This window comes from Trichechus manatus, unplaced genomic scaffold (genome assembly GCF_000243295.1).
Source record: "Trichechus manatus latirostris isolate Lorelei unplaced genomic scaffold, TriManLat1.0 scaffold00039, whole genome shotgun sequence".
Lineage (NCBI taxonomy): Eukaryota > Metazoa > Chordata > Mammalia > Sirenia > Trichechidae > Trichechus > Trichechus manatus.
Window position 1 is genome coordinate 3,002,186 of NW_004443975.1, and position 16,287 is coordinate 3,018,472.

General features: G+C 39.5%; 1 protein-coding gene and 1 pseudogene across 1 annotated transcript in view; one reads left to right on the top strand and one right to left on the bottom strand.

Moving 5' to 3' along the window:
* KMO (kynurenine 3-monooxygenase) overlaps positions 1-16,287 on the top strand; it is a 60,648-nt gene that overhangs the window by 9,973 nt on the left and 34,388 nt on the right. The window contains 2 exon segments of the mRNA XM_023730874.1: positions 14,424-14,493; positions 14,798-14,895. Coding sequence (XP_023586642.1) covers positions 14,424-14,493; positions 14,798-14,895 — 168 coding nt within the window.
* On the bottom strand, positions 3,263-6,764 carry LOC101350131 (AT-rich interactive domain-containing protein 4B pseudogene; annotated as a pseudogene).

The window sequence follows — 16,287 nt, forward strand, 5'->3', positions numbered from 1 at the left end:
AGGTGCCTCTGAAGTGGACTTGAACTGCCAGCCTTTCAGTTAGCAGCTGAGCACATTAACCATTTGCACCACCCACGGACTCCTCCAGGTGTCTAACCCTGCCCAGTTTATTTTTTTCTCTCACCAACTTGCTTCCTTATTTATGCTCAGGGACCCAGCTGTGCCTTAACCAAGAGTTTGTGGTGGTTTCCACACTACATTTACCTTTCCATTTATATCTTTCTGTTGAAGTAGTCTTTTTAGAAAGCACCAGTGCACTGACAGTTATTCCCAATTAGGCATTTTTTACAGAAAATGAGAAGGGGAAATAAAATTAGAGTCTAAAAGCTAAATTATTAGTAGAGTTACTAATCCATTCCATTGAATTAAATAACACCTACCAATATTTTTTCCTTTATCTTTATTTTAATCTCATTTACACAAAATTGAAATTGTCATAATCTTTGTTTCATGACACACTATTATGACCAGTCATGGAGAAGACACTTGTATTTATTTACTTGTTTATTATTAATAATAAGAAGCACCTGTAAGCCCACCACCCACCACTAAAATTAATACATTGCCAATGATTCACATCATCAACCTTTGTGCTTCTCTTCTATCCATTGTAACCTGTATCCCAAGTCTTGTGTTTATATCATTCCCTTGCCTTTTTATATACAGTTTTAACATATAATATATGTACATACAGTCATGCGCCACTTAACATCCATTTAGGTAAAGTCTGACTGCATATACATCGTGATTCCATAAGGTTATAATAGAGTTCAGAAATTCAGATCAGAGAATGGAACGTATTGGACGTAACTGCATTTGCAACAGCTTCCCGCATGCAATAGTGTATCTCATGTCTCTTGTATATGCAATATGGTGTTCCCACAACTTCCAAATCACATAACATCCTATTTCACAGAACATATTATGGACATTAAGCAAGTGACGTGTGACTGTACATACACACACACACACATATATATTTCTAAAAATTATAGGTATCTTTGGTTTAGTTTGTAGACCCCGGGTGGTGCAAACGATTAACGCACTCAGCTGTTAACCGAAAGGTTGAAGGTTTGAGTCTACCCAGAGGCACCTTGAAAGAAAGCCCTGGCAATTTATTTCAGAAAAATCAGCCGAACCCTATGGAGCACAGTCCTACTCTGACACGCATGGAGTCGCCCGTGAGTTGGAGTTGGCTCAATAGCAGCTGGGTCTATGGTTTAGTTTTAGTTGTCTCTACTTTATAAGAAGAGTGTCATACAGTAAGATGTCACTTGGGACTTACTCTTTTCACTTAAAGTATTGCCAATATATTCGTATTGTTGCATGAAATATTATCATTGTGTGATTATACCATTATTTATTTATCCATTCCTCTGTGGTGGCCATTTGGGCTGTTTCCAGTTCTTTTGTTTGCCTTAGTTATAAAAAGTGCTGCATTGGAGATTCTGGCACGTGTCTCCTGGTGTACATTTACACGAGTTTCTCTTGGTGTGTGCCCTGTAGAGCAATTCCTGGTTTGTACGATATGTGAATATTCAACTTGATAAGATAATCACAAGCAAAGCGTAAGAGAGCCTATTGGCCCTCATCCTCTTCCGAACTTGGTATTTTTTGTTTTGTAATTTTATTTTATTTTTTTTCACAAACTATGGCATTTTATTTCAGCGCCTTTGCTTACATTTGTACAATATATTACATAATTCTCCATTGTTTGCAGATTCTAATATATACTTTATAGCTTTTATTCTATAAGCTCTTTCTTCAACGTTTTGCTGTCAACAAATCTTTACAGTCCTGTACAAATTTGAGTAACTTGAAACCATTTTCAACAAAATTAGTTACTGTAAGCACACACTACAAGACTGAAAATGCTTTTCTTAGAAAAGTTGAATGTAAAGGATTCTGACACATCAGCATGTACAACAAAACGCTTTGAAAATCTCACATCATATTGCCAGAAAACAAATAAACATGCCAGCCCCATCCAAGAAAAGTACACAGAACTACAATTAAAACAGTAAAACAGTCTGTACAATAAAGTACTGTGTATTAACAGTGCCAGGTGTTAAATAGCTTGAATGAACACATCCGCAATATACAAATGTCTTACAAAGGTTTAGAATTAAATACAAGTGCCAACAGAACAAATGTTGGAATCATACAACATAAAGTCAATACAAGTGAAAACAATTTTATGTTCATTTTGGATTTTATACTAAGCATTTAATTTTTTAGGCCTACTAACCAGATTAGCTATTTATATTTAAAATAACAACCATCCTTTTGAGACAGTTCATATCAACAACCTTGAACCATACTTACACAGTTTACTTGTTCCCGAAGTCCTCTCATTGTAGCTCATAATAAAATAATACAAATGAATTATCTGTATTTAAGGGAAAAGAAACATTTACAAGAAAACACAAAAATATAACTGTTATAATTTATGATGAATAAATATACACTTTGAACTGGCTAAGTACAATCTTTATACATTGTTTTAAGATTTAATACAGTTTATTAGCCATTTTCTTTTTTCACACAATTTATTATATCAAACTTAAAAAAAAATACTGATTCATAAAAAAATGGCAAAGTACAGTAGTTCCATTCCAATTTGAAGGTGAATGAAAAGCCACTGCAAGACCATTTAGCCTAATTCAAACCTGTAAGCATGTTCAGTCTTTTTTAAAGAGAATCTTAACTATTTGGTTACCGGGACTGATGTCTGATATTCTGTGAACTGCAGGTTTTGAATTTATTATATGTGCTTGACTTACACAATTAAAGCCACCCTAGGGTGACTTGCTTTAAAAAATAACTAGCTTGTACAAATGAAAATAGGTTCATATTTTTTTCATAAATAAATGGAAAAATATCAAACGTTCCAGCTTTAACAAAATACAAGGGAATACATACGCAGTAAGTTATCTTACCATGTTCTGGCCCACCCAATATCTATGCTTACTGTATTGTCTCTACAGGCAGTGAAAAGCCTCCATTTGCCACAGTGGAAGGCCTTCAAGTTACCAGACATACAATTCCCAGACAAGTTGGAAACAATTATTGCTTGAGGAAGAGCAGTTCATTGTACTTTTTCTTCATAAAAAAGTGCACTTAAGTGCCAAGTTAGCTTGTCAAGAAACAATTTTAAATATAAAATAGTGTTTGTCTGATTTTTTTTGTGCCACTGTGCAGTATAGAAAAGACATGGCCCTCAACAGCCATTAAGCGCAAAGTGCATTGGCAAGTCCTGCTGTCACCTGCACTCAACTGGCATTCCATTTTGTGATACGCCGGACTTTAATGGTTCAGCTAAAGTTAACATAACAGCAGCTGTTATGGAACTGGATGAAGGTGAAGACGAAGATGAGGATGTAGCAGCACTTTCTCTCTCTTTCTTCTTTAAATGCTTTCTCCTCCCATCAATGGAAGCTACTTCAGATTTTAATGACAGATAACGTTTTCTAATTTCCTGCAGTTTTTCTTGAAGAATTGTGATGCGTTCAGCACTTGTCATATTTTCCAGGTCTGACATCTGAAAACTCCACTTGTAAACTTTGGGCAATCGATTACTTGGTTCCTTTAGATCAGAATCCTCATGACCATTCTTTGCACATTTTCCTGGAGACTGCATCCTTGCAGGGGATTTGGCACTATGAGACTTCATTCCAGTGGAAACTGATTTGACTGGCTGAGTCTTAGTTACACTTTCACCGCAGAAAGTTCTTCACTATCACTACTGTTTGTGCCTTTTCCCTTCTTTTTGTTGTTTACCACTGTTGCTTTATGGCTTCTTTTCTGCTTTTTTGATGAACTTCCTCCAGCCTGAGCATCTTTCACTCTTTTCTGACCTGTACAGGCTTTTTCAGGATGCTCTGGTTCTGGGTGATTACTACTGCTGGAGCTCACACTAGCATCAAAGCCTGTTGGTGAGCTATTCCCTTCAGACTGGAGGCCTTGCAGCTCCCCTGCAACACTATCCACCTCAATTGTGCTATCAGTTTCACTTTTGATGCTTCGAACTTCTTCTTGGTTTGGAGCCAATATTTCTGATACTGTTACAGAAGATTGCCGCCGACCGGCTTCCATTACAGTGACCGATGAAGGTTATTCTGGTGTAGTAGGAGGGGTGTTGAGCACTGAATTACTGCCACTACTTGGAAATTCTGCTCTTTTGTCATTGACTTCCACTGTTTTATCCTCAACGGGTTTACTATCGACACTGGCTGATAGTTGTTTTTCTAGCTCTGCGCTGAGTGAACAACTCTCCTCTTCTGCCACGGTATGCAGTGGCTCCTCTGCTACTGCCTCCTCGGGGGGACAGATGGGGTGGTGGAGCTGCAGCTTCTGTATCAGAGTCTGAAAAAAGTTCCTTTAGCGTTTTTTTAGGGCGCTGTCCCTGAATACTTAACCAGACATCTTCTCGATCTTTAGTTCGGCTGTTCTGAAGTCTTTCACCAGAGTTATTTAAAAGTTTAATCCTTTTTTCTGCCACTTCTGAAAATCCTGAATAGAAACCAGTTGTCCGTAGAGATTTGCTCTTTTCCTCCAAACCATTATATTTCTTAGTTGGTGTCATCTTTGCTTTTGATTTTTCTTCTTCATCTTTATCTGAAGAGCTGTTGCTACTGTTTTCTATGCAAAGTGATTCTTTGTTCTTGACCTTCTCTTCCTTTTTGCCAGGCGATCCAATTTTTAAACATTCCTCTGTACTGCAATACCTTCTTTTATCGCGTTTTACTTGTGGTTTTGAAGATTTATCTGTTGTGTCCTTCTTGACATCCTTTTTCTTTCTTGTGACTTCATCTTCTTCTTCATTATCAGTATCTTCAGGTAATCCTTCTATATCTTTTCTTAATCTTTCTGGAGATTTCGACACTGGTTTGGATATTACCAACTCTGCATGGACTTTGTTTTCTTCTAGCAAAGATGAACTGTTCTGTTCCTCCTTTGAAATAAGATCATTTCTGTTGTGGGCCAAATGAGCAGCCTTAGATTCTTCTTTGCCATTATTATCTATGTCCTGAGCACTGGTCTCATCTTCCTGCTCACTGTCTTCAGCAGAACTTGCAGAAGCTTGAAGTCTATTTAGGATAGAGATAATTTCTATGGATTTAATATGAGCTGTGTCAGAGTTTTTGGCATCAGTAAGATCCAGTTTGGATACCATTTCAGGAGATAGATTTGTCTGAAATGGTGGTTTTGACAAGCGCCGAAGTTCACAGTTTTTGGGAGAATATTTTTCATCTTTGTCTTTTTCTTTGTCTAATTTATTCTTTATTTTCTTCTGGTGTTTTATTTTTGGCACATTTTTATCAGCAGGTCTTACTATTTTATCTGCTTTAATCCATTCATCATATCCAGATTTTGCTTTTTCTGCTTCAGCTTCTACCTTTATGCTGAGGGATTCATCTACCCGAGCTGTCTCATCATCTTTATCTTCCAGATTTTCATTTTCTTCCGATTTTTTCATGTTAACTGCTTTTTCCTGATCAGACTGTGTATGTACAGATTCTAACAAATTATTTTTACTTCCCAGAGAAGGTTTGATGTTTTCTTTTCTTTCAATACCATCCTCCACGGGCCCTTCTTCTTTTAGTATTATATTTCCCTCCTCTTCAATCTTTATTTCTTTGATCTCTGATTCATTTTCTTCCTTAACTTTTATTTCTTTTACATTCTCACACTCCTTACATGGCTTGTTAACAACTTTCTCTGGCAATGCCATCTGAAACTCGATATTGGCTGACCTACAGTACTCCTCAAAACCATACAAGTATTTTTTATAAGCACATTTAACATTGTATCCTGCAGCTGAATTTAAGACAGGGATTCCAAGATCTTGATAGACTTGTTTCCAGACAGTTCCACTTTCAATATTATCAAATCCTCCAAGTTTGTGTACAAGTCTGAATACCTTAAAGAGATCCAAATTTCTATACCCAAGTACAGGTCTTTTCTTAATAGGTGTGCCTCTATCTTCCATAAATTTGTACAACTGTTGAAGAAAGTTCTCCCTTTCTCCTGGAAATGGTTCTATTTCTTCCTCTGCTTCACGGCTAGAGCTATCTTCCTTCAATTCAGTCTTCCAGTTAGCGGGTATAGTTCTACTTTTCTGAAATTCAAGTGCCTGATCAAAGGCTTGTTTTAATACAGCATCAGGCTTTAGCACAGTGTCACTAGTAATTTCATGGACATCTTTTCTTGGTACCGAAGTAAATTTGCCATCTTTGAAAGATCGAACAAGAATATTGTCTTTTTTCACAGCAATCTCATCACTACAATCAGGACAAACCACCAAAGCAGGAAACCATAGTGCTTTCTTTTTATCCAAACTAACATAATCGACACACACAACCTTTCCTAGTAGCTCATCAGTCAGTTTCCTATCATCCTGATCTTCATCACTGAAGGATGATGAAGACTCTTCCTCTGGTATATGATTAGATCTTCTTCCTCTATTTGCTTTCTTTCCTATGACTGGAGTGCCAAAATGTTCAGGGTTGGTGACTGGTAGCTGGTCTAATGTTTCACTTTCAGCAAAATGTCTCCTTTCAGGCACAGTGAAGACCGTCTAAGTGTCTTCTCATCTCCGTCATCAAAAACTACGGTGTACCAACTTGCATCTGTTAGTTTATTGATGACAGCTTCCTGATATGCACCATCAAGATTCTTTACTTCCACAATAGCGCCTACCTTTAGTGGGCCCTTTATGTGGTCATCCTGAACTTCCACTGTTGAAGAATCATGCCTAAATGTTACCTGTGGTAGCCGGAACTCGACGGGACTGCCTTGTTTTTCCAGCTCTCGCAAGTTTTCCGCCTTTGACAGGGTGCACTTTTCTATTGCTCTCTATTAGTGGAAAATACTTGCGTTTTCCTTCTCTGACAGGTTTCCGCCTTACAAAGTTTCCTGCTTTCGCAGGTTTTACTTGACTTTGAGAAGTCTTTTTGCTGTCTTGATCTTGGCTTCACAGAAGGCTCCTCTGTATTTAGCACTCACATCAGTGCCTACTGTCAAATAGGGAGGCTCATCACGGGGCCTTCATTATGATTCTGGGGCTGCGAGCCCCTCGAAAACACCAGATTCACCTGCACCTTTGTTTGGCGGCGGCTCAGACTCCCTCGCTGGGGGGAGGGGGAAGACGAAAAATCCCTGTTGGACTGGAGGTCCGGGTCCCCAATCGCACTGCCCTCCAGTGGACGGCGGCGATGGACCCCCTGTAGCGCCCACGGGGCAAAGGTCCAGACAGTGGCCGTGGTAGCGGCAAGCTTAAGCTCAGAGTCTCCCTCCGCTCCGGCGCCCGAGCTGCTCACTCCGGACTCGACTGACCGGCAAACATCGCTTCCCCACCCCCAACCGAGGCCCCCCTCCCCCCTTTTCTTCTCTCCTTTCACCCCTCCCCTAGGTTTTTCTCCCCTCCCCTACCTCTTTCCTGATCCAAACTTGGTATTTTTATGAGCAAAGTATATTTAATCGTATTGTGTTCACAGTGCCTGAGGCTCCTTCTCCCCTTCTCCCCACCCACGTGAGAAACAATTTATACGCACTTGCTTGGCAAATGTTAAGCAGTCTCACGTAAGAAGTATAGATCAATACCTGCTGTTTTAGTCATCTAGTGCTGCTATAACAAAAATATCACAAGTGGATGGCTTTAACAAAGAGAAATTTATTCTCTCATAGTCTAGAAGGCTAGAAGTCCAAATTCAGGGTGCCAACTCCAGGGGAAGACTTTCTGTCTCTGTCTGCTTTGGAGGAAGGCTCGTGTCATCAATCTTCCCGTGGTCTAGGAGCTTCTTAGCACAGGGACCCTGGTTCCAAAGGACCTGCTGTTCTCCTGGCTCTTATTTCTTGGTGGTATGAAGTCCCCATGTCTCTCTGCTAGCTTCTCTCTTTTATGTCTCAAAAGAGATTGATTTAAAACAGAACCTAGTCTTGTAGACTGAATCTTGCCTCATTAACATAACTGCCACTAATCCCACCTCATTAACATCACAGAGATAAGATTTACAACACATAAGAAAATCACTTCAAGTGACAAAATGGTGGACAATCACACAATACTGGGAATCATGGACTAACCAAGTTGACACAAAATTTTTTGGGGGACACAATTCAATCCATAACACCTTGATAAAGGATTTGAAGCAGAATCTCTACCTGGCTTCAGCCTCCTTCTTCCCAGATTCTGGAATCACTTTTGGTCAACAAAAAGGAATATTGCAGCTCCATGAAAGGGGACCATTGGCCCACTTTTTAAAGCTGAACTTAACACTCACCATATTTTTTTAAAACTACATTTGAACCTCATTTACACAGAATTGGAATTGTCATAACCTTTGTTTCCTGACACTATTATGACCAGTCATGGAGATGACACTTTGGCTTGGAAGCTCCACTGGCTGGGGCTGATCCTGTCGGGGCACAGTCTCAGAGACGCTTGTCTGTTGCACTCTTTGTTATAGCTTGTTTATTCTACCATAGTCAAATTCCCAGGAAATGGATAAACGAGCTTCTTGCTTCTGAACCCCACTACTTTTGGACCATTTCCCTACTCTAGCCTTTCACTGAACATTTGCTAGTAGATTGTGATCTATTTGTCTTGCTTATCTTTTCCCCTGGCTTATTTTCCCAATACGAGACACCCATTTCTAAATGAAATTCCTCCAGCCTCATTCTAACTTTGCTGCCCTTGTTGGTCTCCTGATCCACACCCTCACTTCGTCCAGGCTTCCACCACCCTAAGAGAACCAGTTATGATTTAATACTGTGAAAGAAAGAGGAGTTTCATATCCTTTCTCTTTTCCCTCACTGAGGTTTACTCTATTTCCTCTTGAATCCTTTCTATTTTTTTCTCAATGTTATACAGCTATATAGCCTTCTGAGAAAATTTATTGTATTGTCAGAAATTCTCTCTAAGCTTTCTTATCCTTGATACAAACTTAACCACTAGTACTGCCCTTCTAAATATTCTTTAACACACAAATGAAAAGAGGACAGAAAGGCAATTTTCATAGTTGGAAGAAAAAGAGGAAAGAGGAACCAGATTTAAGACGTTTGTGCTTTAGAGAAGGAATCACATGTAGTAAAATTACAGAACTGTGGTTAGTGAAACATCAGAGTCAAGGGCCCTGCTGGGAGGAAGTGAAGATAGTGGTCAGCAAGAGATGTTAACATGCACAGTTTTTATGCTAGGCACAAAGTTATATGATGACCTGGGACAGCTTGATTGCTGTTGAGAAAGTGATGACAGCAACAGAAAGTGAAGTCACTTCAGATCAAAGAATTAAGAGGGAACCCATTTGTGATAATCTCTTCAGACCCACCAAATGATAACAAGTAACATGTTTATAATTTGAGCAATGGCTACATTGAAAAACTGGAAAAAGTAGGATAGTATTTTTTTTAACAAAATAATTCAACGTGTATTTCTTGGTAGGCATTTCAGAATATTAGATACATGATTTATTTTGCAAAAATGAAATTACAACACTTCACAGGCACTTAATGGTTTAAAAAGGAGCCCTGGTGGCACAGCAGTTAAGCACTTGGTTGCTAACTGAAAGGTCAGTGGTTCGAACCTACCCAGTGGCTCCACAGGAGGAAGAACTGGCAATCTGTTCCCATAAGGATTACAGCCTAGAAACCCCTATGGGGCAGTTCTACTCTGTCACATGGGGTTGCTAGGAGTTGAAATCAACTTGATGGCACCTAACAACAACAGTGGTTTAAAGAAGGGTTACTTAAAAAGAGAAAGAAAGAAAAGAAAACATAAGTGCTTAGTTACTGTTAAGGGTTGAACTGTGTCCTCCAAAAATATATGTTCAAATCCTAACCCTAGTACCTGTGAATATGACCTTATTTGGAAATAGGGCCTTTGTAGATGTAATCAAGTTAAGATAAGGTCATGTAGGATTATGGTGGGCCCTGACCCAATATGACTGGTGTCCTTACAAAAAAGGAAAAGAGACACACAGGAAACAGGGAGAACACCATGTGGTGATGAAGGCAGAGACTGGGGTGATGCATCTACAAGCAAAGAGTACCAAGGATTGCCAGCAACACCAGAAGCTAAGAGAAAGTCATGGAACAGATTCTCCTCTAGAGTCTTCAGAGACAGCGTGGCCCTGTCTGTATCTTGATTTCAGATTCTGGCCTCCAGAACTGTAAGAGAGTAAATCTCTGCTGTTTTAAGCCACCCAGTTTGTGGCAATTTGTTACAGTAGCCCTAGGAAACTAATATAGATGCTAAGGCCCCTTGGAGCAGAAGAGTAAAAACCTCTGTGCAGTTAATAGTGGAAGAGGACTTGGATGCCCTATGCCTGCACCAGACCTCTGACCACTACTAGGTCCTCTAAACTTTTACCAGGTGGCAAGGCCCTCTCCTTAACTCCAACATCCACCTGGAGATTTCTGAGAACCTACCAGGCCTCACGTAGCCCATATCTTCACTTTATTCATTGACTGCCCACTTGTTTTGGTCATCTAGTGCTGCTATAGCAGAAATACCACAAATGGATGGATTTTTTTTTTTTTTTTATTGTGCTTTAAGTGAAAGTTTACAATTCAAGTTAGTCTCTCATACAAAATTTATACATACATTGTTATGTGACCCTTGTTGCTCTCCCTATACTGTGACAGCACACTCCTCCTTTCCACGCAGGATTTCCTGTGACCATTCAACCAGCTCCTGACCCTCTCTGCCTTCTCATCTCACCTCTGGACAGGAGCTTCCCATTTAGTCTCATGTATCTACTTGAGCTGAGAAGCACACTCTTCACAAGTATCATTTTATGTCCCATAGTCCCCTCTCATCTTTGTCTGAAGAGTTGGCCTCGGGAATGATTTTAGTTCTGGATCAATAGAGAGTCTGGGGGCCAAGTCTTCCAGGGTCCCTCCAGTCTCAATCAAACCATTAACTCTAGTCTTTTTACTAGAATTTGACTTCTGCACCCCTTTTCTCCTGCTCTGTCAGGGACTCTGCTGCGTTCCCTGTCAGGGAGGTCATTGGTGGTAGCCGGGCACCATCTAGTTCTTCTGGTCTCAGGCTGATGAAGTCTCTGGTTTACGTGACCCTTTCTGTCTCTTGGGCTAATACTTTCCTTGTGTCTTTGGTGTTCTTCACTCTCCTTTGCTCCAGGTAGGTTGGGACAAATTGATCTATCTTAGATGGCCACTCGCTAGCTTCTAAGACCCTAGATGCCACTCACCAAAGAGGGATGCAGAACATTTTCTTAATAAACTTTGTTATGCTAATTGACCTAGATGTCCCCTGAAACCATGGTCCCCAGACACCACCCCTGCTACTCTGTACCTCGAAGTGTTTGGTTGTATTCAGGAAACTTCTTAGCTTTGGTTTAGTCCGGTTGTGCTGACTTCCTCTGACGTGTGTGTTGTCCTTCCCTTCACATAAGATAATTCTTGTCTACTATCTAGCTACTGAATACCCCTCTCTCTCCCTCCTGACCCTCGAAACCATCAAAGAATGTTTTCTTCTGTGCTTAAACCTTTTCTTGAGTTCTTATAATAGTGGTCTTATACAATATTTGTCCTTCTGTGACTGACTAAATTCACTCAGCATAATGCCTTCCAGATTCCTCCATGTTATAAGATGTTTCACGGATTCATCATTGTTTTTTATTGTTGCGTAGTATTCCATTGTGTGAATATACCATAATTTGTTTATCCATTCATCTGTTGATGGGAATCTAGGTTGTTTCCATCTTTTTGCTATCATGAACAGTGCTGCAATGAACATGGGTGTGCATATATCTATTCGTGTGATGGCTCTTATTTCTCTAAGATGTATTCCAAGGAGTGGGACTGCTAGATCATATGGTACCTCTATTTCTAGCTTTTTAAGGAAGCACCATATTGATTTCCAAAGTGGTTGTACCATTTTACATTCCCAATAACAGTGTATAAGTGTTCCAGTCTCTCCACAACCTCTCCAACATTTTCTTATTTTGTGTTTTTTGGATTAATGCTAGCCTTCCTGGGGTGAGATGGTATCTTATTGTAGTTTTGATTTGCATTTCTCTAATGGCTAATGATCGTGAGTATTTCTTCAAGTATCTGTTAGCTGCCTGAATGTCTTTGGTGAAGTGCCTGTTCATATCCTTTGCCAATTTTTTAATTGGGTTATTTGTCTTTTTGTGGTTGAAGTTTTGCAGTATCTTGTAGATTTTCGAGATTAGACCCTGATCGGATATGTCATAGCCAAAAATTTTTTCCCAGGCTGTAGGTTGTCTTTTGACTGTTTTGGTGAAGTCTTCTGATGAGCATAAGTGTTTTATTTTTAGGAGCTCCCAGTTATCTAGTTTCTCTTCTGGTGTTTGTGCATTGTTAGTTACGTTTTGTATTCTGTTCATGCCATGTATTAGGGCTCCTAGCGTTGTCCCTATTTTTTCTTCCATTATCTTTATCGCTTTTGATTTGATATTTAGGTCTTTATCCATTTTGAGTTAGTTTTTGTGCATGGTGTGAGGTATTGGTCTTGTTTCAGTTTTTTGCAGATGGATATCCAATTATGCCAGTGCCATTTGTTAAACAGAGCATCTTTTCCCCAGTTAACGGACTTTGGACCTTTGTCAAATATCAGCTGCTCATAGGTGGATGAATTTACGTCTGGATTCTCAGTTCTGTTTCATTGGTCTATGTATCTGTTGTTGTACCAGTACCAGGCTGTTTTGACTATAGTGGCACTATAATAGTTTCTAAGATCAGGTGGTGTGAGGCCTCCCACTTTTTTCTTCTTCTGGAGTAATGCTTTACTTATCCAGGGCCTCTTCCCTTTACAAGTGGATGGATTTAACAAGAGAAATTTATTCTCTCACGGTCTAGGAGGCTAGAAGTCTGAATTCAGGGCATCAGCTCCAGGGAAAGGCTTTCTCTCTGCAAGGGAGTCATTGTCCTTAGGAAGCATCCAGGTTTAAGCTAAAGTCAGGAGGTTGAAGAGTGTTATGGATTGAATTGTGTCCCCCCAAATTGTGTGTCAACTTTGCTAGGCCATGATTCCCAGTATTGTGATTGTCCACCATTTTGTCATCTGATGTGATTTTCCTATGGGTTGTAAGTCCTGTCTCTATGATGTTAATGAGGCAGGATTAGAGGCAGTTATGTTAATGAGGCAGGACTCAATCTATAAGATTAGGTTGTGTTTTAACGCAATCTCTTTTGAGATATAAAAGAGAGAAGCAAGCAGAGAGACAGGGGGATCTCATACTATCAGGAAAGAAGAGCCAGGAGCAGAGCTTATCTTTTGGACCCAGGGTCCCTGTGCTGAGAAGCTCCTAGACCAGGGGAAGATTGATGACAAGGATCTTCCCCCAGAGCTGACAGAGAGAGCTGGCCAAATTGGGGAAGATACATAAACCTTTGACCAGTGATTCCACTGCCTTGTATAAAATCCTAGAGAAAATCATGCGCATAAGTACTAGGACACATGTCCAAAAAATTGTTTTGCAGCATTATTAATATTCACAGACGACAAACAACTCAAATGTCCTTCAACACTAGAATGGATAAATAATCTGTGATATATTCACATGATAAAAACTATACAGTAATCAAAATAAATGATCTAGAGTTTACATGCAACCACATCTATGAATCTCATAAGCATAATGTTGAATTGAAAGCAGACACAAAAGAATACGTACAGTGTGATTCTAATTAGATAGTTCTTGATATAGTTATATAAAGAAGCAAAAAAGTATTGTCATCACAAAAGTTAGCCTAGTGTTTGCCTCTAGGTGAGAGGGAAAAACTAGTTGCTATCAGTCAGTTCCCACTCATGACGACCCCATGTGTGTCAGAGTAGAATTGTGCTCCATAGGGTTTTCAGTGACTGATTTTTTGGAAGTAGATCACCAGGTCTTTCTTCCAAGGTGCTTCTGGGTGGAATCAAATCTCAACCTTTAGCTTAGCAGCCGAGCTCATTAACCCTTTGCACCACCCAGGGGATTATAATTGGGAAGGAGGTAAGGGAAAGGTAGGAGAGACTGGCGATGTTCTGTTTTTGTTTTTTAGCAAAGTGGTTGGTTATATGGGTGTTTGCTTTAACCCTAACCCTAACCTTAACCCTAACCCAAAGTGGTTGGTTATATGGGTGTTTGCTTTAGAATTTTGTTTTGACTGTAAACTGTACACATATGTTTTATGCTCTTTCTGTATGAAAGTCATATCTCACTATAAAAAAGTAAAAGAAGAAATATCCAAACCAACCACTAAAATTATGCCACTTGATCTTGAATTACTTATAATATTTTTTTAAGTGGTGCTTTCCAGTAGTGAGTGAGTATATCAATGTGAGAAGAAGGCAGCTGCACGCAATGTCTTATTTTTAGTCACTAAAAAAATTCCCTGTATTTATGGAATCACATAAAAATACAGAAAAAAATTCTCTTGATTCTTAGGTTGGATCATTAAATGCGTGCTTCCTTGCAAAGAGGAATTTCCAAGTGGATGTATATGAAGCTAGGGAAGGTAAGTAAATCCTAAACATTGTGCGATTGTGATTATGATTCTTCAAACTCTTTGTCTTTAGACTTTCTGAATAAAAAAAATTTTAATAAAAATGTTTTTTTAAAAAAGAGCACTATTAGAGTTTTTGAAACCCCAGATATTTAAATTTAATATAAATTTAATACAATTCACATTTTCTTTAGAAGAGTCAACAAGACCTTTTAATTTGGTTCTGAATGTACCAATTCTTCAGGTAAAATATGCTCATTTTGTACTATGCTATGAGGAAGTATATGTAACATGGAGTCTGCTTCCAATGTCTTAGATCTTCGAGTGGCTAAACTTGCACGTGGAAGAAGCATTAACTTGGCCCTGTCTTACAGAGGACGACAAGCCTTGAAAGCCATTGGCCTAGAAGATCAGGTAACTTATTAACGCATTTTCCATTTTAACGACTGTGTGGTCTTGATTTCACCTTGGTTTAAAGCCCCATCTAATGCCAAGAACTTCGGCATGAAAGCTCATTTTATAAAGGTTTTCAAATGTCTACATCTGACATGAGGAGAACATTTGACCCTCGAGTACCTTTGGGGACCAGAGCGGGACGGAGGAACTGCAACCACACCCAATGACCTCTTGACATTGGGCTTTCAGCAGGATGGGGGGGTGCTCTGCCTACAGGAAGAGGGAGCACCCAGGATCAGAGGAGACAGGAGAACTCCATTCTTTTGCTTATACAGGTTCATAATCTCATCTACAGTACTGTCCTCCAAAGCACTCTACAATACTGTCCTCCAAAGCACTCTGAAAATGGAAAGCTATTCATCACCCTCTTGGCTGCATAATCTTTCTATGGTCTCTTTCTCTCTAATGCTTTTTAGTTTAAATATACTTTGCTATAGAAATAGTGTGTTTTATTATGGGGTGGTGCCCCAGACCTCCCTGGCTGTTATGTAATAGCCACTAAATACACTGTTTAAATTTTGAAAAATTCTCCAAGGGTTTGGCTAAGGGACTGTGGCCCTGCAATAGATTTTCTTCATGTGCTCAAGGTTGTGGAACTTCTCATTTTACATTTAGAATATTTGAACAAAAGTAATACTTTTTTCTTGGTACTATGGTCACTGATAATATGTCTTTGAAATAAACCGGTTGCCACAGAGTTGACTCCAACTCTGACTCCTTGGGACCGCATGTGTGTCAGAGTAGAACTGTGTTTCATAGGGTTTTCAATAGGTGGTTTTTCAGAAGTAGATCACCAGGCTTTTCTTCCAAGGCACCTCTGGGTGGAAAAGAACCTTCAACCTTTCCTTTAGCAGCCGAGCATGTTAACTGTTTGTAGCACCCAGGGACTTCTTGAAATAATAAGTCCAGGCTATTTCCATTTCAACAATTTTATTCCAAAGCACAGTAGCAGTACGTGTACTTTGCACTGGGTTTCAGGAGCCCTTGCTTCTCCTCACCTTTTGTGATCATGAGAAAATCACTTAGCCTCTGACAATCAACCACTTTCTTCCATCTGTAATAATATTTAGATTGGTCCAGATAAACTTTAAGTCATGTCCATATCTAAAAGTGAAAAAAAAAATAATAACTTAAAATTTTTCAGGAACATACTTCCATTGAGTTTCCATTGTACTGTGCTTCCATGGGGTCCTGGTTGTGCAGTGGTTAAGCATTTGGCTGCTAACCAAAAGGTTGGCAGTTCAAAACCACCAGCTGCTCCTTGGAAACCCTACGGGACAGTTCTACTCTGTCCTATAGGGTCGCAATTAGTCAGAGTCGACTTGATGGCAATGGGTTTTATGGATGCTT